The 23,746-nt window shown below is 48.9% G+C and overlaps 1 protein-coding gene across 1 annotated transcript in view; it reads right to left on the bottom strand.

The window, feature by feature from the left end:
- The window catches only part of fgf22 (fibroblast growth factor 22), a 33,764-nt gene that overhangs the window by 2,250 nt on the left and 7,768 nt on the right, over positions 1 to 23,746 (bottom strand). Inside the window, exon 2 of the mRNA XM_064330248.1 lies at positions 1,250 to 1,353. Within this exon, the coding sequence (XP_064186318.1) occupies positions 1,250 to 1,353 (104 nt within the window). The remainder of the gene's footprint in view (positions 1 to 1,249; positions 1,354 to 23,746) is intronic.

Raw genomic sequence — 23,746 nt, 5'->3', positions numbered from 1 at the left:
CACGGACTGCCGAAACTCCAGATCAGACAGGAGGCGCAACCTCGCGGGAACCCAGGACGGGCGGGGGCGGGGGCGCGGGGGGGAGGGCTGGGTAGAAGGGGAATCGCTCACGAAATCAGTGAGGGATCAGCAAGCGCCCTCACCGCGATAGCATCAGCCCATCGCCCCGCCCCCCCACGTTTCAACCACTCATTAAGGTGCGATTCATGACAGGACGCGGCAAAAAGAGCTTTTTCTCTTATCCCCCTCCGATGCTCGGCTCATCTCATCCCCCCCCCCCCCCCCCCCCCAGATCGTCCCTGTTTACTCCGCAGCACGGGGAAGAGTAACCGTCTGCGGCCCCCCCCCTTATCGCAGGGGGGGGAGGACTGATCGCCGAGGCAGATTTCGCGGAGTTGTAAAACACCCAGACACCGAGCCCGGGGGGGGGGGGGCGAGCTTATTATTATACACGAGGGGGACAGCAGCTCCGTGCCACGACAACTGTTGGAAGGCACGCAACGGCTTCCCAAAAATCCCTTCTGCCGTTTTTTTGTTCCTCCCAGTTGCCTGGACTTCATGTTTACCTGACGAGGACAGGGGGAGGGGACACCCGTGTAAGGTTAACCTCATGCCACTTCGTATACATTTATGCGTTTATCAGATACAGACGCAGATTTAACTTTTTTTCTTCTTTTTTTTTGACATGATGTCCATTTATACAGCTGGATATTTACTGAAGTAATTCAGGTGAAGTACCTTTACCAAGGATACACTGTCTGTACCCCCACTTGGGAATCTAATTCTGGGGACCCAGATCCCTAACTATTACAACTACATTACGACCCAGCTAGGATGTTTGTCCTTGTGCAGTTACCTAGCAAAGAATCCACAACAAAACATTGACTTCTGGCATCTCTAAAGGTTAGACACTGCTCAGCGATAATGAAGCAGGGATAAGACAGGTATGATGTCACCTTGCTCTGCAGGATTCCTCCGAACTAAGTATCCACCAATCACTATCGACATTATTTATTGTTACTAACACGCATCCTGATTGGTGGAGCTCTTCTCGTGTTTACATTCGAACGCCGTGTGACAGCGAGAGCATTCCGCGATGACAGCGGTCATTGTCCGTCCCTGTTTCATCATTCCCGACACCGCTTGTGATCATTGACCTGAAAAAAGGGCTGATGTCCCTCTGAAATTGAGCTTGACCTCCCAGCTAGCCTGTAAGGGGGAAAAAAAAAACGAGGCGAGGTGTACCTACCGATCCAAACAGCGTCCCTTTTTTAGACATGGCTAGGTACAGCCCGGTGCTGACGGACTTGATGGCCACGACCCCCACGCTGACGGATCGGATTTCCATCAGACCTGGAAGAGAAGGAACGGGACGCTGGGTTAGGGAAGGGGTGCTTCCCCATCAAAAAGCCGCTCTATCATTACTGATTAGGAAACCAGACATCCATATGCTCCTGGGAGGCTTTTTTTTTTTTTTTATCCCACAAGACAAAAGAAAAACAGGATACGCACTACGGGCGGTTTAGATGACTTGCTTGTAAAGAAACCGGCACAGACTCAAAAAAAAAAAAAAAATGAGACGTGCCACTGAATGACAGATGGCAAGAAGTAAGCTATTATTCTTCATGGTGCCGCAGAACTACACAGCAAAATGTCCGGTGTTAAATCAACTCTCACAGTGTAAATGTGGTCCCAACTGGACTAATATGTACTCTGTTAAACTGGGAATTCTACTGTGTACAGACTGTACATTGGATACTGTCTATATTTTATTGCAAATACGAATACACCTTTGATTGGAATTGATCCAGCAATAACAATGTTCTGACCATTAAAAAAATAAATTAAAAAATTGTGCAGTAGGATGGGGGTCAGTAAATTCTTCCTTAATCAGCCCTTCCTTTCACAGAAATGTAACTGCTTTTTTTTTTTATCGTGGAATTGAGATTCGCCTCCTTGGCGAACGTTCAGAGCCAGACAGACATCCTCCTGTAGCGTGACTGTAGCGCGTGAGCGCCCCGGGTTCGCCTTTGCCCACGTGTATCTCTCGCTATCTCTCGCTAAGACCGCACTGCGAAGTGCGGAGGGTGTCGCGGCGTTCCAGACGGAGCGGGGCAGGGTACTCCTCGATAAAACGAATCGCTCCGAGGCTTGACAGTCCGCCCGGACGTCGCCCGGGTTTGTTTACCGTCAGACACAAAACAGCGCTCGATAGCCACTTTAATGCCCCTTCGCTCACTTCGCCCGTGAAGGAGCTGTGGGCTAATTGTCTCCCTTAGGTACTGATTGCATTGCGATGCGGCTGGATCTCTATCTGGTTTTAGGCCACAATAAAAAAAAAACCCAATTTCATCTCAAAAACATTTTCCTCTATCGTCATGACAATGAGAGTGTTTTTTTTTTTTGTTTTTTTTTCACCACGGAGGCCTGAATAGGAACATAATTGCAGGATAAGCGGCTGTCCTAAATGACTCCTCTCGACTTTGTTTGCAGACTCGCACCTTCAAAGGCACCCAGATGCCGCGCGCCATCTGATCTCAGCGCCGCACATCCTTCAGCCTGCGCCGTGGAAACAAATTCGAGTGGAAACAAAAACATTTTTTTTTTCACTGCTGTTCACCCTTTTTTTTTTTTTTTTTTTTTTACGTAACCAAAAGAAGGAAGCAAGGCTAATAACCTGAGTGTTGCCCTTGGACAGAGACGGCAAACCCGGCAACACGTCGGGGGGTGCTGAATGAGACGTGTGCACACGGCCGTCGGCCAATAGGAAACGAAGCGAGGCGTGTACAGCGCAAGAGCCTCCCAAAGCCGGCTGCGTCAGCGCCTCCCGTGCAGATCCACGCGTGCAGAACCGAGCGTGCAGAACCGCGCATGGAGAGCCGCGCGCGCAGAACCAAGCGCGCAGAACCGCGCGTGCAGAACCGAGCGCGCTCGAGGCGGCACCGGCAGCGAACAGGTTTCCCAGCCAGCCCGAGCTGGCGAAAAACTTTTTTTCTTTTTCTAAGATGAAAAATAAACGTGCACTCCAGGGGGGTTGAACAGGTGCAGCTGCGCGCCCGGGTTTCCACCCCGGCCGCTCCCCTGTTTATTTTTACGTGAACCAGAACGTTCGCTTCGAAGGGGAAAAAAAACACGAAGCGGGGTAAAATTGTGGCACGGAGGCGAAGTTCGTCTTTTTTTGGGACGGCGCGTGCGCTTCGGCCCGGTTTCCAAAAAAGCCTCGCCGTCAGCGGAGGCGATTGAAACGGAGCGGAATCGGCGAGAAGCCGCGACGGACGTCCGGCCCGCGCTCGGGAGGTTTTAGGAAGGCGGATGACGGCTTGTCACGCGGGACTGCTAATGCGACCGGTGTGACGAGATTCAGAACAGCGTGCGATTGGCTGGAAAAACTTTTTACAGATCTTTCGGATTTATCGCCACCGGCGCAAAGTTACCCCCAGGTAGGGTTTCCCTGCTAACGCGGAGAGTGCGGACCCCACCGACAGCTTAGCCACCGACACGCAGGGTGAGGTCACCGTCCACAAAGAAACAGAGAGAGGCAAAGTAAACGTTCTCCTCTGGCACGCACGGGTAAATATCCCCCCCCCCACCGCTGCACACGCAGGCACACCTCATTCGTACCCCGGGTCCTAGCGTCAACGCTTACCCAGGTGGGGGGCCGCGACTGGCGACCGCGTCCCGTCGACAGGAAGCGGGGGGACAGACAGGGAGGCGTTGGCGCCGGGGGGCGAGCGGCTCGTAAACGGGTTAGGCCCCGCCCTCGTCCTTCCCGGCTGGAGCTCACGCCGCTTTTATAGGGATCGGGTCGAGTCAAATGAAAACCGCTGGTGCCTGAAAGTGTCGTTGCCTCTAATTTTCATCCTCGGCGACTTTACAAATGTAGCGCACTGGCGCCATGACGCTATAGCCTCATCCAAAGCGCTTAAGGCCACATGAGCGGGATGGCTGCTAAGGAACTTGCTGCCAGGCGACGCATGGTCTTGTCCCAACAAGCGCCACACAACTAGCGATTAAAATGCCAAACTTTTTGTTTACTTATTTATTTGTTTTTTTTTTGTTTTGTTTTTTTGTTTTTTGTTTGCAGGCGGGCTTGAATCTGAGCTTCAGTGTTTCGTGCTAGTATCTGAAGTCTGCTGACTAAGAGCTCGTGTGCTATACGTTTGCTATAAACGCAGGAGCAGAAACGGCAGTTTTTTCTTGGAAGTTGATCCGGTGGTCGTCATGCAACTGGCTCCTCCACTCCCTGGCTTGCATCAGCCTTTCTTCGCTCCCATACATCCTGGCGTCGGAAAAACTGAATAGATAGGGAACGGACAAAGGTCTGAGGGTCTGAGGTGGGGATTTTACGTTCCTTTGAAAAAAATAGCCCCAACTCTAGACGCTTGACCACACATCCATAAAGGCGAGTTACACCAATCTAAACCTCCCCGTCTCCTTTGAAAAATTCAACCCATTGTGTTGGAAGATCATTGCATAGTAAGGTATTTTTAAAGCATTAAGGTAATTTTCTAGGTGGCTATCTGACCTTATGCAGACTGAATTCTCAAGATCACACAATTGCTGACTGATGTTGAGTAACATTTCTACTTACATTTGCAATGCAATGTACAATAAACCTCATATAAAACCTGCAGTGTATGCATAATGCACTATTCAATCTAACCTTGATTTGTTTTGTTCTAACCCAAGTTAAACTTAAATCACATTTTTGATTATCACACCATGTGACAGTGCAAGTTAAGCTTTTTCTGAAATGAAAGAATAATGTTTTAGCATGAAAAATAATCGAAGGGGACACATTACATAAAATGTGTGTAATAAAAAAATAGATAATTACTCGTTGATGTACCAAGTATGTTCAAATATGCCAAACATCAGTTACATTTTTGTAAAGGTCTTGATCATGTGAGAGAGCTTCCAATTGCTACTGTATCAGCAACACATTGGACTTTGAGGACAAGCAACTATTCAAGGGTACCACGGATTGCCCAGAAATACAAAGTTTTCATATTCTGCTCTTGAATTCAATAAGGTGAGGATGAAAGCAGGTTCCCTCCCCCCCGTGGCCCTTGGCAAAAATCTGTTAACCTTTGACTTGCTTTGGCCTAAGCCGTCCGTAAGACGAAGCGGGCTATTACAGCCGAAATCCCGGCCTATACACGTTTAGTCAAGTGTGGATTGACCACCTCTATGGGATTTCTTTTTTTATTTTATAAAAAAAAAAAAAGCACAGAACAAGCCCTTTTGACCAGTCCCTTTTTTTTTACTCTTTCTCTTTTCTTTCTTTTTCCTTTTTCTTTTTTTTTTTTTTTTGGAAGTGAGCCCATCGTCAGATCATTCAGTCTTTTTTGACCTTGAGAGAAAAAAAAAAAAGAAAAAAGAAAGAGAAAAATAGGAGCCTGACAGGGTCTCTTTTGTCAGAATGGTGGTTTGGGATGGGGAGGAGGGGGCACAAGGGTGTAGGTTCGGTGGTAATAAGGATGGGGGAGGGGCGGCGGCGGGGGGGTGGGGGTCATAAAATTATGTTGCCCCCAACTGTGCTCCTGCCCCCCCCCCCCAAAAAAAAAGCTTTGTTGCTCACCTGAGAGGTGAGGGAGCAACAGCAGCACAAGAGGGAACAGGATCTTATCAATGACTGAGCATTTTTTATTTAATTTAATTTTTTTTTTTTTTGAGAAGGGAAAAAAAAAAAGTTCCCTCCCACCACAATTAAATGAGGAAGAGGGTCGGTGGGGGGTGGGGGAGTGGGGCAAGAAATTAGTGAAAGACTAAGCAACTAAGCAAACATTCAGTTCCTCTCTTGCCCCCCCCCCAACCCCTTTAATTTTGCTGGGCAGCCCCCTTCTGCAGCTCTCCTCGGCCCGGTACTCTACCAGAGGAGAGCCTGGGAACCTCGGTCCCCTGCTGGGCGCCTGCCCTTGATTGACATACCTTTTCAATTATTTCACAGTTTGCTTGCCTTTTAAATGGAGAGCGCCCTGTTGTTGTTTTTTTTCTCTCTCTCTCTCTCTCTCTCTCTCTCTCTCTTTCCTTTTCTGCTCCTTTTTGAACCTAAGCTGTGCCAGGTTTGATTCTTCACCTCTGACCTAATGGTGTGACGGTGGCTTTGATCTGTTGCTTGTGTGCTAGCGAGGTGGTGTGTGTGTGTGTGTGTGTGTTGTGTGTGTTGGTTGTAGTGTGTGTGTGTGTGTGTGTGTGTGTGTGTGTGTGTGTCTGTGTGTGCTGAGTGTGTGTGAGTGTGGTGGTGTGTGTGTGAGTGTGTGTGTGGTGGTGGGGTGTGCATGGTGAGTGTGTGTGTGTGTTTGGTGGTGGTGTGGTGTGCGTGCGTGTGTGCACGTGTGTGTGTGTTGTGTGTGTGCGTGTGTTTTTGCGTGCGTGCATGCGTGCGAATGTGCGTGCGTGTGTGCACGCGTGTGTGTGCTTATGTACGTGTGTGTGTGCGTGCCTGTTTTGTGAGAAAGAGGATGTGATTTGACCCCCTGAGAGTACTGAAAAGTGCATGTGTGTGTATGCGTGTGTGTGTGTGTGTGTGTTGTGTGAGAGAGCGCGAGAGAAAGACTGTGTATAGGTACATGTGTCGAGGCGGAGCACTGCGCCTATCAAAACTATTTCAACACCTCCAAATCACAGGTGTCAGAGATCGTTTCCTTTCTGTTTCAAAGTACAGTTTTCGTGTGACTAGGTCACACCGACATGCATTTCTAAAACTCACAGAAGGGAGAGAACACAGACTCGTGCCTCGCGAAGCCCGTCGGCACTCTGGCCCGCAACACAGCGAAGTTCCTCTTAAACTCTTTTCGTTCCACCGCGTAACACAAAGCGAAGCACGAACGCGCCGCTGAGTCCAGCTGTACTTGGATGTGACTCCGCTGTGCCCTTCTTATCAGGAGCGAGCGCCGCTCCATGGGAAAGCACAATGGACCCCCTTGCCCTATTCTTGTCATTTTTATGAGTGTCTAGTTGCTGTTTAGACCTCTCCAGATCCCTTTTGTCCATCGCTGGGGAGGGCAATGGGGGGGGGGGAGACAGAGAAAGAGAAAGAGAAGCTTAACTTCTCAACACACCCAGTAGCCTTTACCTATGCTGGCCTCTGATGTTTGAATAGGCGGTACAGAGCCGCTTGTTCTTAGAGAATTTTTTTTTTGCTCTGTCTCCACCATCTTGTAAGTGCATTTTTTTATTACCTGCAGGTTACATTACATTACATTACATTTATTTAGCAGACCCCCTTTTATCCAAAGCGACGTACAAAAGTGCACATCAAGGTCACATTATAACTACCAAAAGGGCATCTGGTCCTTTCTTTTTTTTTTGTTATTGTTTTTTTTTTTTTTTTGGTGAGGATTTGATCTCATCCCTACGGTAGCTCTGGGGTTTTCTGGAGAGCTTCCACGCAAACGTGACATTTGCCTTTTACACCAGACGGGCGCATCGTATCAGCAGCTCACGCTAGGGCTATTACTCTGCCACCAGAGTAATCTGCGTGGTTTGGGGGAGAGACCACCCTCGCAACTTCTAGATTAAATCAAGTGGCGTAATTGCTGTCGGGAGACGAGAGCTAAATAGAAGATCGGCAGGAAGGATATCTAGAGCGCTGCATTGTGGGTACAGCGAAACGCAGGGATAGTCCTGCGTGACGTTTGTTCGCACGGCATTAAGCTATAAATTCGTTCTTTTTTTTTAGTTTTTTTTTTTACAAGTTCACCTCATATCTCGATGCTTCCAAATGAAGTGCTTTCAGTCATACGGGTCAATAGTTGAAGGTATAAAAAGTACATTTTGATTCGCTGCTTTATTTTACAGGCTCAGAGCATCGGCCTGTTCTTCCAACAGCAGCACAAAACGCGTAAACCTGTCGTCGCCAAATCGTCCGTACGCAGACCACACAGGTGACCGTACATTATCTGCATCAGTTGTGCAAGAACGTGTGGAATTTCCTCCTTAGAGAGCGCCTGCGAGTCTTTGTATCCCAGCTGACATGTCCAACACATATCGTTTAAGCAGAGATCAGATTGGGGAAATGAGTTGAACAGAGAGAGAGAGAGAGAGGCTTTCAAACTTGATTTCTTTGCTTCTCCGTGAAACAACAGTTTAGTGCAGGTTGCCAAGTACCAGTTTTGATTACCTATTCACTTCTGTTTCTTGTGTGTTTGGGCGAGAAAACTGTTTTGATAGAAAACGGCATTGTGATCAAGCTTGCTTCAGTATTAAATTTCAGCAACCATTATTTTCTGCCTGGTGTTTGAATAGGAAAAGAAAGCCCGCGAAGATGAGTCCAACAACAATGCTCGATCGCTCAGCAATACAGACATGATAGACTGTATCTCAGTCTGTCCTTGGAAACCTTTTTTTTGGGGGGGGGGGGGGTTATAATTCTGTTTAATTTTGTTCCTGGAGAACCTTGAAAGCAGCAGCTTCGGGAACAGTATGACATCCTGGTCACACCACAAGTCAATTTCACTGCCGTCGTTTTGAAATACGAAATATGACGAAATATATCGACACTTTGGATATGGACAACTAAGAACCACTCTACTGTTATGTCCCACACACCAGTGTGCTCTTGTGCATTTCCTTTTTTGTGTTTTCTTTGGTTCCACTCCCCTTTCGTAACTTGCTATACAGTCTCCACCCCCCCCTCTCATTGGTCCTACTATACAGTTCCCCCTCTCTCATTGGTCCAACTATACAGTCCCCCCCTCTCATTGGTCCTACTATACAGTTCTCCTACTCTCATTGGTCCTACTATACAGTTCTCCTACTCTCATTGGACCTACTATACAGTTCTCCTACTCTCATTGGTCCTACTATACAGTTCTCCTACTCTCATTGGTCCACTATAGTTCTCCTCTCTATTGGTCCTACTATACAGTTCTCCTACTCTCATTGGTCCTACTATACAGTTCTCCTACTCTCATTGGTCCTACTATACAGTTCTCCTACTCTCATTGGTCCTACTATACAGTTCTCCTACTCTCATTGGTCCTACTATACAGTTCTCCTACTCTCATTGGTCCTACTATACAGTTCCCCCCCTCTCATTGGTCATGCTATACAGTTCTCCTACTCTCATTGGTCCTACTATACAGTTCTCCTACTCTCATTGGTCCTACCATATAGTTCCCCCCCTCTCATTGGTCATGCTATACAGTTCTCCTACTCACATTGGTCCTACTATATAGTTCCCCCCCTCTCATTGGTCATGCTATACAGTTCCCATCCTCTCATTGGTCTGCAGTTATTCCATCTGACCCAGAGGTCCTTCCAGCCAGCCCAACAGAAGCCGATCGTCGATTCAAATCCTCCGGTGTCTCGGACTTCCTGCTTCTTGCCAGATGTTTTAAAAATGAAGGCAATGATGATAAATTACCCCTAATGAAATTGTTATCGAGTAGTTCTGGCCCCGGGCCGTGAGTGTTACTGCCAAATTGAACTGCCTAGTAGGTTTTATTGATAGCCGGTTGATTGATGCTCAATGGTGTTTTTAATGGGCCCAGCCCATAAAGGCTATATATAACGGGATTTACTGGAAGCTTGATAATTCTATCATAGGCATACGATACTGCCTCAATGGTTACTGTTTTTAATGAGTGGCTTCAAGAAACCTAATATTCCATTAACTTCTAGTCTGACAGTATCGGGAAAATAAGTATTGGGACCACTTAGTGGGTGCGTGAGAGTCTGTTGGGAAACCTTCCTCAAAATATTAGGTTATACTTGAGTCAATGTGAGTTGGCTTAAATTTTTAGCGCACTGTGGAGAGGACTGTCGAAAATGTAGTAGTACAAACATATACTGCCACAAGTCACATCAGTTTTGTGGTTTTACAGTGTTGTGGTAATTTTAGTTGATTTACTCTGCTGGACAGAAGTAACAAGAAGTCCAGAGATACTGGCAACTTTGGTTTAACTTTGAAAATTCACATTTCCAGAAATTATTATTTATTTATTTATTTATTTTTTGCTGTAGTCTTGCGAAGGTGTGTAATAGAGAATTGATGGAAGAGGGCTGATCCAGGTAAATTTCACTCTGTACACAATTGACCGGTTAGTTCATGTAAATCAGTCCAGACACCTCTGTGCTTGTTCTACGCACACAGAGGTGAGGGACTAAGCCTGGCTGCTTTTTTTTGGGGTGGTTTGATGCCGCTGCCCGTCGCCACATGTACTTCCCATTATCACCCGAACGATCGCAATGGTTTGGGGGTGTGGGTGGTGTGTGGGGGGGGGTGGATGAGGGTCAGGCCCCACCAGGAAGCAGCAGTGGTCAGAGACCGAATCTCCATCAAAGCCCCCGCTGCTGCAACCCGCGGACAGGAACGGTGGGAGCAGGGGCTGTGGGGGGGGGGGTGGTGCACGGATCCGTCCTGCAACCGTACCGTGAAACGGAGAATTTTTTTTTTTTTTAAACGCAACAATGAACAGCCGACGAGAGTCCCGCCATACTCGAAGGCAAACCTCGACCGAAGCCAATCTTTTGTTAGCAAATTAAGGCCAGCCATGCAGAAAGTGTAACCAGATGTTAAAGTGGAGCGGTCTGATACGGAGCATGAGAGCAGTGCGGGTACACAGCAGAGAGGGGAGGGTGGGGGGTGGGGGTGGGGGTGGGGGTGGGGGGGACCGCCGGAGCGTGTCCCCCGATGCCGAGGCTTCGCCGCATCGTTAAAATCAGCCGCAGCGAAGCCGCGAAATAAGCGGTGGGCCCGCGAAATCTGCGATAAACTCCACGCAAAAAGACAAACGCCGAGCGAAACCAAGCTCACCACTGAGAGAAAAGAAGAAGAAGAAAACCGAGAAGCAAATTTCAAGGAAGGTGTACAACGGAGTGTTGCCGTTGGTTCCACCGCATTTTGAACGGCAGTCGGTTCCCCTGGGATCAGTCGGAGATATTTTATATCGAATTGTTTTTTTTTGGGTTTTTGTTTTTTGAAAAGAATGAATAATGCTCCTGTCAAGGCCCAGTGCCGGTCTCGCGCGGCTCGTCTGCCCACGCTACGGTCCGGAATGCCTCAATCTCACCCTGACAGGCCGGACAGCGCAACACTCCTTTAACAGCCGCGCCCCCCCCCGGAGCGTTCTGGAAGATTCCGGGCCAGACGTGGCTGTAGGGGGCCCCCTCTCCTCCGGACCTGCATCATGCATATTAATTCTCGGGGGGGCAGCGAGGAGTTATTTCTGCCACCCAAGGAGTTATGAGACGTGTCTCCGACAGGCTGTTCCCACAAAAAAACAGCGCACGCCGTCCCCCATCACCCCCCGCCCCCTGCCCCCAGGCCTTGCCTGTCCTGAGCCCGTCAGGGGAGTCATTCGTTTCCTGCCCCCCCCTCCTCCTCCTTATTGGTGTCCATAAATAAATTTGACAGACAGGGGGGGAAAAAAGCACTTGCATGGGTACTTGGCAAGGACGCTGTGTTTTTCGCAGAAAACATCTGGGTGACATCTCCCTTCATTGCAAACTCGTTATCTCCCTTACGCGTTGGAAACGACACTCCCGCTTTCTCTCGCTGTTCTGGGACGCGGTTTTGCCAGTCTGGGCGTCCGCTACGGTGCACGAGGAGTAGAGTTGTTTTGGTCACGGGTATTTTATTCTAATGCACAGTCTATTTAATAGTGATGTCAGACTGGGCTGTCCAAGATTTTTGGATTAAAGAAGCACTTAGAATAGTAATAAAGCTATTCACGCTTAATTTACTCCTGTCATCCGCAGACAGTAATTTCCATGCTTCGTGGTAATTGACGTCATTATTGTCGAACAGCGTGGACGTTTCAAAACAAAACAAAACAACAACAAAAAAACCTGGAGTTCAAACAGCAGTTGACGCTGTTGCGAATACGCAAACAGCGCCCGGCGTCTGATATTGCAGTCGCAGAAAGAACAGGTGCAAACCAGCGCAGATAAAACCAGGCCAGGTCGTCCGTCCGTGAACGACGGCTGTCCAGCTTTACCGCGAAGATCTAGGGCGCGGGAAGAACGTCCCGGGCGCGCCCCGCGTCCATCCGTCCGTTTCGTCTCTAGTGTGTGGCCCCCGGCCCGACGGGGACGGGGGGCGAACGGAAGGTGGAAAGAAGAAGAAGGAGAGAGAGCTGGCAGGGCCGATTGCTCCCCTGCCCACATTCCTGTTGTTGTTCCTGCATTCCTCTGTCCCTCCTGGGGGACGAGAGCTGATATGAGACTGATAACATTATCTACCAAAACCTCTTAGTCTGACCCGCACAGCTCCCCACCTCATTTTACCCCCCCCCCCCCCCAAAACCATCCTTACTCCCTCATCCTCCTTGAATAGCTCAGCAAATTACTAAACACTGAGATGGGGTGGGTCACTGAAATGCAGGGTGGCAAGTGAGCAAAGAAATCATCTGATGATGCTTGATTCTTATCAAAACTGGCAACCTTCAAATCAAATTGATTTGATTCCAACTTCTTTTAATTGTCCAAAACAGGGGTCCTGGATGGAATTCCCATTCTCCTTCCCCGTCTGTTTCTTCACAGTAAAACATTCAGAGTTAAATCTACTCTCCCATTGTACGTATATGTACTCAGTTGGAGTTGAATTAACACTGGACCCGTGCTGTTTTGGGGATACCGCTGGCGTAAAGAGAAGTCGCCCCAATACCTTTGTTTTTAATCCCAGCTGGCAAGTAGGGTACTGTATATGAGCCCCATTAGGTAAAGCTAACCCTTAAATTACGATCTATATGAGGAAACACCTGTTCTTCTGAAGACGAAAAACAGGTCAATTTAGCCACTCTGTTTTCTGCATACTTAAGAGTGCAATGAAACGAATGTGCTACTTGATCATATATTTCAAAGTATAAATAAAAATACTGAGGTTACTAAACTGAACCATGAAGGTCTCAAAAACAGGCTTTGAAAATGAACATTTTACAGGATGGACAAACAAACTGATGATGGCGTTTAGGTGGCCATCAGTACTTGTGAGCCAAAACATGTTTGTTTGTAAATGTAAATCGGCAAATAAAGAAAATAATGTTTTTTAGCACAACCCCTTCGACCAACTGTCCACTTCTTCAAAATATTGGATATTAAAATATTCAAATTTTTGATTAATGGACGCAAAACCAACCGGACATGATGTGTCCACAGGACCAGGGTTTGGATCCCGTACGTACGATCACACAGCCCTCTGTACAAATCAGAAGAAGCTTTACTAAAACACAGACATACTATACTTCAAGAGCCATACAGATGTGCAGCCTTTAGACAACTGAGCGCAAGTCTGAATATTCACCAGTTTTTAGAAAAGTAGTAGTAATAAAGTAATTTTCCTCAGAACTGTTTTCTAATATTGGGTCTGATAGCAGTTATGAAAGGATGTTGGAGGAAGACAAATCCTACACATTTGCCAGTGATAACATTCAGGAGACAAGCTGTGGAGCTGACCACTGAGACCTTCTGAAAAATATAAAACCTCAGTCTAGGATAAACCTGGTCCAGGACCTTACAGTAGTTACATTTATGGGGCATTTTTATAGCTTCGCATGTGCTTGTGGTGCTTTAAACATCGTCTTTCAAAGAAATACCTTTTTGACAATGTTATAGTCAATAAAGTGTAAAGCCTTCCCAGAGGATTCTTCTTTCAATTTCAACATCTCTTTGTTTCATAATACAAACCACCTGTCTCCCAGATAACCCCTTGCAGATGCAAAGATGCTTATTTACTTTGTTCATGTTTTCATTCCGATTTAATTGTAATTTTAACTTTTATTCAATTATTGATACAAATATTGCTACGACAATGGAATCAAATAATACAATTATATATTAATTAAAATATGGGCACCATATGATTCCATTTCAATTCAGTCAATTCAGGAAATTCATTGAAATTCAACGTGTTAATTGAAAGATACCCAGAATCTTCTATGTGGATTCCTCTATTAATTAATTAATTAATTAATTAATTAATTATTCAATCACATTTAAAATAAATTCCCAAAGTGATTTCGTTGGAATGTAACTGATCCCAGCCCTGTATTTGGAAGTTTCACAATTTCACAAATCGGACGAACACGACGGTCATCCGCATCTAAAAATATATACGGAGAATTGCTTTTCGTTTCCGCGGCTACGTAGCCCTCCCTCCCGCTCGCTCGCCGGAGAAGGTGCACCAGAGCCGCCGGAGCGGAGGCAGCGAGGAGGGGGGGGGGGGGGGTGAAAGCCGACGCTGCCGAGCCAGCCAGCCAATCGGGCGACGTTCTCGCGCGCACAATCCAGAGCTGGTACAGTTTCAAGGCCGCCATTCTACCCCCGCTCGCCCCCATTATGCGCCACTGAATGAGGCGCTCGGGGGGATTAGACGGGTCCCTCCGAAAAAGGCTATTAAAGCAAATTACAGGTGTCCCCTTACCTGAGTGGCGTGACAGACCGGGGGGGTGAGGTCTGCGGAGACCGCAGAGGGCACGCTGGGGAGCAAGGGGTCAGCCAGGGACGCGGGGAAGGGGGCTGGAGAGGCCCTCCGCCCCCCCCCACCTCTCCCCCCTCTGCCATCCATCTGTAACCCCCTCCCCCCCGACCCTCACTCCCCCCCGACACTCTCCCCCCCGCACCCCACATCCCCCCCACTGCCCTCCACCTATAACCCCCCCGACCCCCACATCCCCCCCCCCTCTCCCCCTCTGCCATCCATCTGTACCCCCCGACCCCCACCTCTCCCCCCACCTCCCCCCTCTGCCCCCACATCCCCCCCACCTCTCCCCCTCTGCCATCCACCTGTAGCCCCCCCCGACCCCCACCTCTCCCCCCGCCACTCTCCCCACCCCCCGCCCCCACATCCCCCCCGACTCTCCCCTCTGCCATCCATCTTACCCCCTCACCCCCGACCCCCACCTCTCCCCCCTGCCACTCTTCCCCCCGCCCCCCACATCCCCCCGACTCCCGCCCACTCCCTGTCCCACCTGTAACCCCCCGACCCCCACACCCCCCTCCCCCACTTTCCCTCCTCCCCACTGACCCCCACCTCGCCACCCCCTCCCCCACCCCCCAGCTCACTTTGAACCACCGCAGCTCTGTGTTCATGGAAGCTCTGAGTGGTATTACCTATTGCGCAGGTACTGAGGTATTGCAACGACAGCAGGAAGGACCGTCAATTCTAGACATAGGTTGTGCTAATGCATGCCATGCTAAATGCTAAAAATAACAGCTTCCCCTGAACGCATATAACACAAATAAACGCCACAAACAGACTTGTTCACACGTCTCTATTATGCAAATACTGTAGTTCTACAATCAAACAAGCTCAGCTTGTGCAAAATTATAATAATTGCCAGTATTATGATTGTCATAATAGCACAGCAGCAATGGTTTCATCATGTTAAATGATTTAATTACGGTTGATGTTTATATTATAAAGTTCATCATGTTCCACTGGAATTTTATTAGTTTATTTTTTTATTTTTGTTTTGCAAGCCAGGGCTAATAAAATGTTGTAAATATGTGGAAGATTGATTTTGATAATCAGTCATCAACCATGATGTTGTAATGCAATTGCTGATGTTATGATTAGCCTTGCTGTAACACTTTATGTTTCAACTGTCATTTTGCTCCCTACACACAGAATAGCTAACAAATCAACCAAAAAATAACTTACCAATTTGCATAGTTTTTAATTTAGTTTGTTGCCTCTACTTATCTAGCTAGCATGAACAATGTGAGTGATAAAAAACAACTAGTGAGCCAGCTTTCCCACCTAATAATCAAAGAATTTTCATTAGGCCACAAAGAAAATGTAATGACTTCCTTATGTAATGTTGTGGTATGGAAGCAAGGGTTGCAGGCTTATTGCTGTAGTGGCAGACATATATTCATTACTAACATGCTATGCTACTTAAGCTCACCTAAAAACAAATGTCATTGTCTTTCTCCATACTTGTTTCACTATTCAACAGCCTAAATTGTACTTGAATTAATCGTTTGTTTATCAGATTTTATTCCCTTTTTTTATCTGTCATATCGCAGTCTGCACCGTGAAAGCCCCTCTGTTGGATACGTTTATCTTTTCTTTTCTTTTTTTTTGTTCTTGTAATCTTTCACTTCCCTTGCCCAGGAGTTTTTTTTTTTTTTTTTTTTTTGGATAGGCCAAGGACTTGCGTTTCAATGGCAGTACTGACGATACGCCAGTTGTGACTGACCCCTCGTAGGAGAGGCCCCGAAACGCGAACAGGCCGCGATCCTTCCTGTGTTTTGGGGCCCCCCCGTTCTTTGTGAAGGCATGCAAAGAAGTGAAGCATTTTCTGGAGAGATTATTTTTGCTGATAATTCCCTTGCCTTGTACACTCACAGGAAACCGAATGAATATTCGGACTGCAGGGTGATCCCACATCCTCCCTCCCCCGTGTCTCTCCACTGCTCTACCCCTCGGCCTCGCTGGAGCTCCAAGCCTGCCCCCCCCCTCCAGTGGGGCACGATCGGCCCCCCCCCCACCCCCCCCCCCCTGCGGAAGTGTTTCATTAACCAATTACCGCTTGCAGATAAAGCGGACAGTTCCCACAGTCGGCCTGGAACAGGGGTGGTTGGGTGGGGGGAGGGGGGAGGGGGGGGGGGGGCGAGGTCAAAGGTCACCCATTACTCCATCCCCCTCAAATGAGAGATCCGTCTGGCTGATTTGCTCCCTGCGAGGGAAGGCCCGGGACAGAGGAGCGAGACCCTTTTGTAAGACCACGCACTGTTTGGGCATGTGAACCTACTGGCTCTCCAGCAGGAGGGCGGATAAGATCTCTTTCATGACCAACCTGAGAACATTATGTCAGCGAAACGGTCGGTCTCACGTTTTTTTGGGGTGAATCGGGGGCGAAGTTTCAACCATTGTCCAGTGCTTTTAGCATGGTCTGTTCAAGGCGACAGATTCCCCAACATTCTAAAAGATTCAGATGACTTAGGTGCATTAACTGTCTTAACTACTGCTTGTATTTTTTCCATAGATTGCGTTGTTGCCGTTCTCGTTGTTTAGTGTTGATCAGTTTAACCTTCAGGGTCCAAGTTGAACTATGCGGTTGTTCCCTGCACTTGGACCGGTACTTCTCTCTAGGGGTTTCGTCATACTTGTTCCTGGTTATGGTTATACACGTTGTTGTACGTCGCTCTGGATAAGAGCGTCTGCCAAATGCCTGTAATGTAATGTAATGTAATGTAATGTAATTCAAATACTAAGCTAAAATAAATGTCACAACCAAGACCAAATTCCTCATTAGTAAAAATAGTTTGATTCTGCAGCTGCTGACGACGCTGGCTGAACACAGCTAATAGAAGCAGCGCATGAAGCTGGACGTGCCATCAGCCTTTAGGAACTATACCTCTACAGGAATATACTGCTTTACTTACAGAACGATGAGAGTGGTTCACACTGAAGCCCAGCTTCACTGTAGCACACGTTGTCAGGTCTGGGCAGCAAACTGAATCATTTCATCTTTCGACAAAATCAGACGTTTTGAAGCCACAAACGTTTTTACTTTCAGACATTTTGGGCATAAACAGACTAGGAGTAAGCCCATTATAGCTCAGGGGTTTTACCCGGATATAGCCTGGTTACATCCTAGTCGGCTAGAAAACCTTCACTTTTCAACCGAATGTTGCCGAGTTTTCACCACAATTATCTTCTCTGGGTATGGCCTGAACAGCCAGTGTTCCCTCATATTCACATCAAACTGGCCTTGTGTGAAATTAACCTGCGTTGATATATTTGGGAAACGGGCTGGGTTGATGCCGGGTTGAGGCTAAGATGCCGTCGCTCTACCTGACACCTTATTCTGTGCAATGCGTACAGACTGACTCAACCGGTGTCATGCGTGGTGTTCAGCTGTGGAATGCCACTGTCAATCACATGTGAGTGACAGCTGGAGGGCAGGTGAATGTCGGTGAGGTGGCTGCCCAATCACGTCACACTGCGGTAGACAACAGTAGAAACAGTAGACAGCTACCGAAAGAAAAAAAATCGATAGGTGAGACGGACATCCTTATACATCCAATTTATGCAACCGTGGGCACTTTTTTTTGTTATGTCACTGCCTAGGAGACCTCATTAAGCACCAGGTGGACAGTGTTCTGAGACAACCCATGTGATCACATGACCTCACAGAGAAATCCACAGTCCTGTCTCCAGCAAACGTTGATGTTTGTCAGCCAATGACATTACCATGTACCGACTGCGAATGAAGACGTCGCCTCTTCAAACCAAGTTAGACAGAAAATGGCTTCACGTCTTTCTGTCTCTACCGATTACCTCGCATGTGACAAACGTCATCTGACCGAGGATGGCTTTATTCGTAATTGCAACGTCGGGAAGGTCTGTCAAAACCACTCAATTTCAGTCGTAATTTAAGTCCCATTTGCATAATAAGCTCTTAGACGGCGGGGACATCAATCAATCGATTGACTGCTTCTAGGCCGGGCAATCAGGGGACAATGATGTAGGGCAAAGAGAATGTGGATCCACCATGAAGTTCTCCCCTGGGGTGGGGGTGGGGGGTGGGGAGATGGGGGGGTCAAGGTGAAAAGGGTTAACGAAGGAGCGCTCTGGTCGTCCGTCTGCGGCACTGAGGGGAGGCCCGCAACCTGACCTCCCCCCCTCCCCCCCCAAAAAAAAGAACGTGATTTTCTTTAATCAAGGGGGAGAGAGAGAAAAACTGCCTCCAAGTCATGCATCAGGTCCGTGATGGGCGAGCGGCATCAAAGGCTTCTCGGATAGTTCCGTGCGGATTCGCCGAAGCGCTTTGTGACTCACTCGCGGCTTCTGTCGCTTCCTGTGCTTTTTAGCATCGGGGGCGGGGGAGGTGATTTAAAAAAAAAAAACGTGAGGTCATTCCATCGCCCGAACGCCGCTAAATTGGTTTGCGGGAGCTGCGTCGGCATCTGCTGCTGGTTTTCCGTCCGGACGAGGTCCTGAGTGAAAGCAGGAGCAGGGAGAAAACAGGGATTCTTGTTTACACGTTTTTTTTTTCTTTCTCTCTCTCCCTTCATCTCTCTCCCGGCTTCGCCCGCCCGTTGGAAAAAGCGTGCGACGGCGATGCGAAAAATAGCCGCGCCTGAATTTTAACCAGATTCTGTCGGGTTTTTTAAGGCACGGAGGTCTGCGAGCAGGCCGCCGCGGGCCACACAGCGCGTAGCGAAAACGAGCGATTTGTAGCCGGCCAATCGGATTATCTCCCCGACGGCCCACGCTGACATCCGGCAAGCCAAGGCTGTTTGGATGTTTTTTTTTTTTTGTTTGTTTTTTTTTGTGAAAAAACATCGTCTTTTACCATCTTGGATTATAGCGAGACCGTGACCGAGACCGTGGCGACGGAGGGGGGGACGCGCGATGGCATTCAAAAACGGTATGAAAATGAGACACGGAAAATGGAAATGGGATGGGGTCGGACGACGGGGCGATGGGACGGACGGGGGGGGTGGGGTCGTGGGGGGGGTGGGGGAGGGTGGGAGACAAGGTTAAAGAAAGTTCCGGCGTGCGCACGTCTCTCTCTCCCTCTCTCTCTCTCTCTCTCCTCTCTTCTCTCCTCTCTCTCTCTCTCTCCTCTCTCTCTCTCCTCCTCTCTCTCTCTCTCTCTCTCTCTTCTCTCTCTCTCCTTCCTCTCCTCTCCTCTCCTCTCTCTCTCTCTCTCTCTCTCTCTCCTCTCTCTCTCTCTCTCTCTCTCTCTCTCTCTCTCTCTCTGCCTGCCCCGCGTCTGCCCTCGATTTCCATGATTGAAATGAGGCAGCAGACGGGCGGGGGGGGGGAGGTGACAGGTGGCTCGGCCGGGGAAATCAGGTGGTTGTCTGAGCTGTCACTTGCTCCGCTGGTCCAAAGGCCCTGACCCCCTATACTATCCCCCCGGGGTGAAGGGGGGGGGGGCAGGTGGAGGGGCTTGGGGAGGGGGGGGGGCTAGGAAAATATCCCAGCATCTCTCAGCATTCCCCAGTCACCTGACCATTGTACGCCGCATCAGCCAGTTCCTATTGCAGCTGCTGCTGCTGTCATCAGCATCACCACCCCACCCCCCACCCCATGCCTCCTCTGCAATATTAAACCCACAGAAAGGTGCTTTGTGGGGACCCCTTGTTACGGGTGGCTGCCGGGTTACAGGGACAAGGGTTTACTGGCCGTCTGTCCTCACCTCGTTGTCCGCGAGCTGCTCTGGAATACATGTACAGGTCCACGTGTAAAAACACAGTGACGGATCGGACGGACAGCTAGTGGGCGGAGTCAACACTACCGCAACGGAAACTAATTTCACATCTCCAGTATTCAAACTGAACATAGATACGGTCTGCTTTTTTTTTTTTAATGACAGGGCCAAGACCTTTACCCAGCGAACATTTTTGAGGTGAAAAAAGTCGGCGAGAAGTCAGTGAAACACCGTGTGGGCGTTCAGATGAAAACCCAGCTACATTTGGTGGAGAAGGAACAAGTTTTCCAGCCGACTAGAATGTGGCCAGACCATACCCAGGTAAAACCTGAGCTGTATTGGGGTTAACCCAGTCCATTCATGTCTCTCAGCCTAGTTCTGCACCCCTCTAGATGTCTAGATTCTGGCTTTTTGCTCACTGGGGTTCTGCAAGAGGTCAAAAAGGACAAATCCAAAGCATAGCGCGTGAAATTCTTTCTCAATCGACTTTGTAATTTTGTAATTGCCGGGTGGTTCAATATTTCAGTTGAACAGAGGTCAAAGGTCAACCCTGGAGGGCAAAGCAGGGGAACTGGTCACCCTCAAAGTGTTTACAAATGAAGCTTCGGGCAAAATGACGCTGCGTAGGGAGGGGACCTCTTCATGCTGCCAGCAAATGGGCTTCTTTCCTTCTGCACCCCTGGCGGATGCTCCCCACACACACACACACACACACACACACACACACACACTCCCCACCCCCCTCCCTGACCACCCTCTCTGCTTTAATGAAGGAAGTGGACAGTGAGGCCCTCTGAATCTGCTAAAGGTGAGGTCTGGTCTTAATTAGACACTGGGGAGAGGAACACACATCTTTTTCAGTTTACAGCACTCCATATGCGTGCACACACACACACACACACAACCACACACACACACACACAGACACACACACACATACAACCACACACACACACACACAGACACACACACACATACAACCACACATGCACACACACACACACACACACAGACACACACACATACAACCACACATGCCCACACACACACACACAGACACACAGACACACACGCCCGCACAAACACACACAAAGTGCAACAATATGCTGCTTTCATCCTGATCAAACTCATTTAGTCAAACGGCTTTGCGGATGTACACCAGTTCTCAGGCAATGAGAAACACTCCCCTTCGCCATGTGCCGCGCCAAGAAAAAAAACCAGGAGATTCGGACTCTATTTTAAACTACGGAAGAGTAAACATTAAATCCTCCGTGAAAATTCAAAAGTTTGTCCTGTGAGCTCTGCGTCTTTCGCGGTGGGTGCACTGCGACTCTTTCAAGACCGATTCATGCACGTGAATAGCTCCTGCAACGCAAGATAAGCCGGGATTCGACCACACCCGTCCGGGTTTCCCACGTGGTGGTTTTCCGTGAAGCGCGCTACCGTCGGGTCAGAGTACTCTTATCGCCGCTCGACCCGCGGTCGCTCGGTCGCTCGTAATCTCCCTCGTTACATCCTGCCCCTGAGACGTTCCCCCGCGGAAACATCTGGATTTATTGCCCGGGACACACACGCGCGGCGTGCATGTCGCGGGGCGCGTTTATTGCAGCGAGGACCGCCGTGATTCGGGCGTGGCGCATACGATAAGGACCAGCCGCTCCTGACCCGCGTGGGCTGCGGTAGGGCAGCGGATCCGTTTCCGTTCAGGGCTCACAGCCCGTGATAATGAGTCACAGGTGAGCGCTTTTACCGCTTCCTGAAAGGAAGTGACACGGTCGTCCATCTTTGAACTTTAAGGAGGGGAGGGGGTCCCGTCATTTGCATAATATGAGGGTGAATGGTGCAGCCGTACGGAGAGGTTTGCGTGCGGAATCCTCTCCGCGGCCAGAACGCAGGACAACACGGGCGGGTTTCCCATGGCAACAAGCTTTCCGCGGGACCGTCATTCGGGAGAGGGGAGCGGCGAAGGCCTAGTTTCGCCCACGCGTCTGGGGCGTCGGGGGGTTGGCGTGCCGCGCCCCCGCCCTCCGTTTTTACGGCCGCTTTATGGCTTCCTTTATGGGGCCCGATCTGGTCCCGCCCCGCCCCAGCTGCGGGCGAGGGAGGCTCCTCTTAGCGCCCCCGCCCGTTCGCGGCGCACGCAGGCGTCAAAACAAACACGGCGCTTCAGACCGCCCCCCTGGTCCGAAAAAAAACCGGTGAATCAGTGGTCCCACAAAAAAAATTTGAAAAGAAAACTTTATCGAATCGGAGCTGCCTCCGGGGCATTAAATCATATTTTCTGGAGGGACTTGCTCACTGGACGATTCGTTTGGACCGGCGCGACCCCCCAACATTTTTACAATGTTGTTTCTTTTCTTCTCGGCCAATTCCAGAATTTCTTTGTTTTTTTATTATTTTTTTCTTTTCCTTCGAGACCGGCTGTCTGGTGTCATGTGAGCAGAGGGCCGACGTTCAGGCGAAGGGCCAATCAAAGGGGTCGATGCAAAAACCGTTTTACCGGCCGCAGACGCCTGCCAATGGAGGGGCCCGGTGATCCGGCTGTTTTGTCCCGCAACCAAAGGGGCCGCGTCTGTGTGTCTTGGGCTTGGGGAGACGGTTGATTTAGGCTGCGGAGTCAGTGCTGATGACATGTGTTTCCTTTGGCCAATGGCTACAGAGGTCGTATGCGCGCGAACCTGCGGTTTCCCCTACTGATGTAATTAATGCTTGTTTTCCTCCTTTCAGGAGAAGTAATGATAATATTACTAATAGCACTAATGACTTTCTCGTTGAGGTAGGGGGAAAAAAAAGATGGCCCAGAACTCCCGCGCCATCTTAAAAAAGTTACCGCTCTCCCCGACGGCCTGTGAGAAGAACGCTGGAATTCCCACATGTGTTATTGTTCATGTTATGAGCGGGATAACTCTTTCCAGCGCTAGACCCATGTCCTTCTGTTCCCCATAATCTGCGAGAAACATGGATTTAAATATAGCCGAGCCGAAATGCTAGCAACGTTCATTAAATAATGTTTCAATAAAAACATTTTTAAAAAAGCATTAATTCAGGCCGGTTCTATTGAAGTTCCTTCAGTGTGCTTCCTGAATGTTTTTTTTCTTTTTTTTTTTTTTGTATGTGTGTGCGTATAAAGCTCTTTTTCCGCCCTCCCCCCCCCTCGCTTTGTCATTAGCACAACAATGCAGATGTAAATGTTCTTGGTATCGTTTGCAGAGCCTTTTTTTAAGCAGTGTGGCTCATTAAGGGCGGTGTGCGCTCTGAGCCGCTGGGTACATCCCTTTTTTTTTTTTTTTGTACCTTTTCAAACACTCAGGACGGACACAAAATGAGAGCAGGCCCTCGGAGCCAAAGTCACACTCAATAAACCCGCTGATGAACCCACTTTAAAAAAAAAGAAGGAAAAAAAAGGAAAAAGAGAAAAAAAAAGAAACGTCGGGGCCAGACTCTGGCTGTTAGCTGCTAATTGCTACACTTTTTACACGCCATTCATGATATCGAGCCCTGGTGTTAGAAGCCAGTTAGGTCGGGCTAATTACTGCTAGGCGGCCACACTTCCCAGGGTGTGTGTGTGTGTGTGCGTGCACGCGAGTGTGTGTGTGTGTGCGTGCGTGCGAGTGTGTGCGTGTATGCGT

The sequence above is a fragment of the Anguilla rostrata genome, chromosome 4 (assembly GCF_018555375.3).
Source record: "Anguilla rostrata isolate EN2019 chromosome 4, ASM1855537v3, whole genome shotgun sequence".
NCBI classification, from domain to species: domain Eukaryota; kingdom Metazoa; phylum Chordata; class Actinopteri; order Anguilliformes; family Anguillidae; genus Anguilla; species Anguilla rostrata.
The sequence above is the reverse complement of the archived record's forward strand: the minus strand, read 5'-3'. Positions and strand labels throughout refer to the sequence as shown.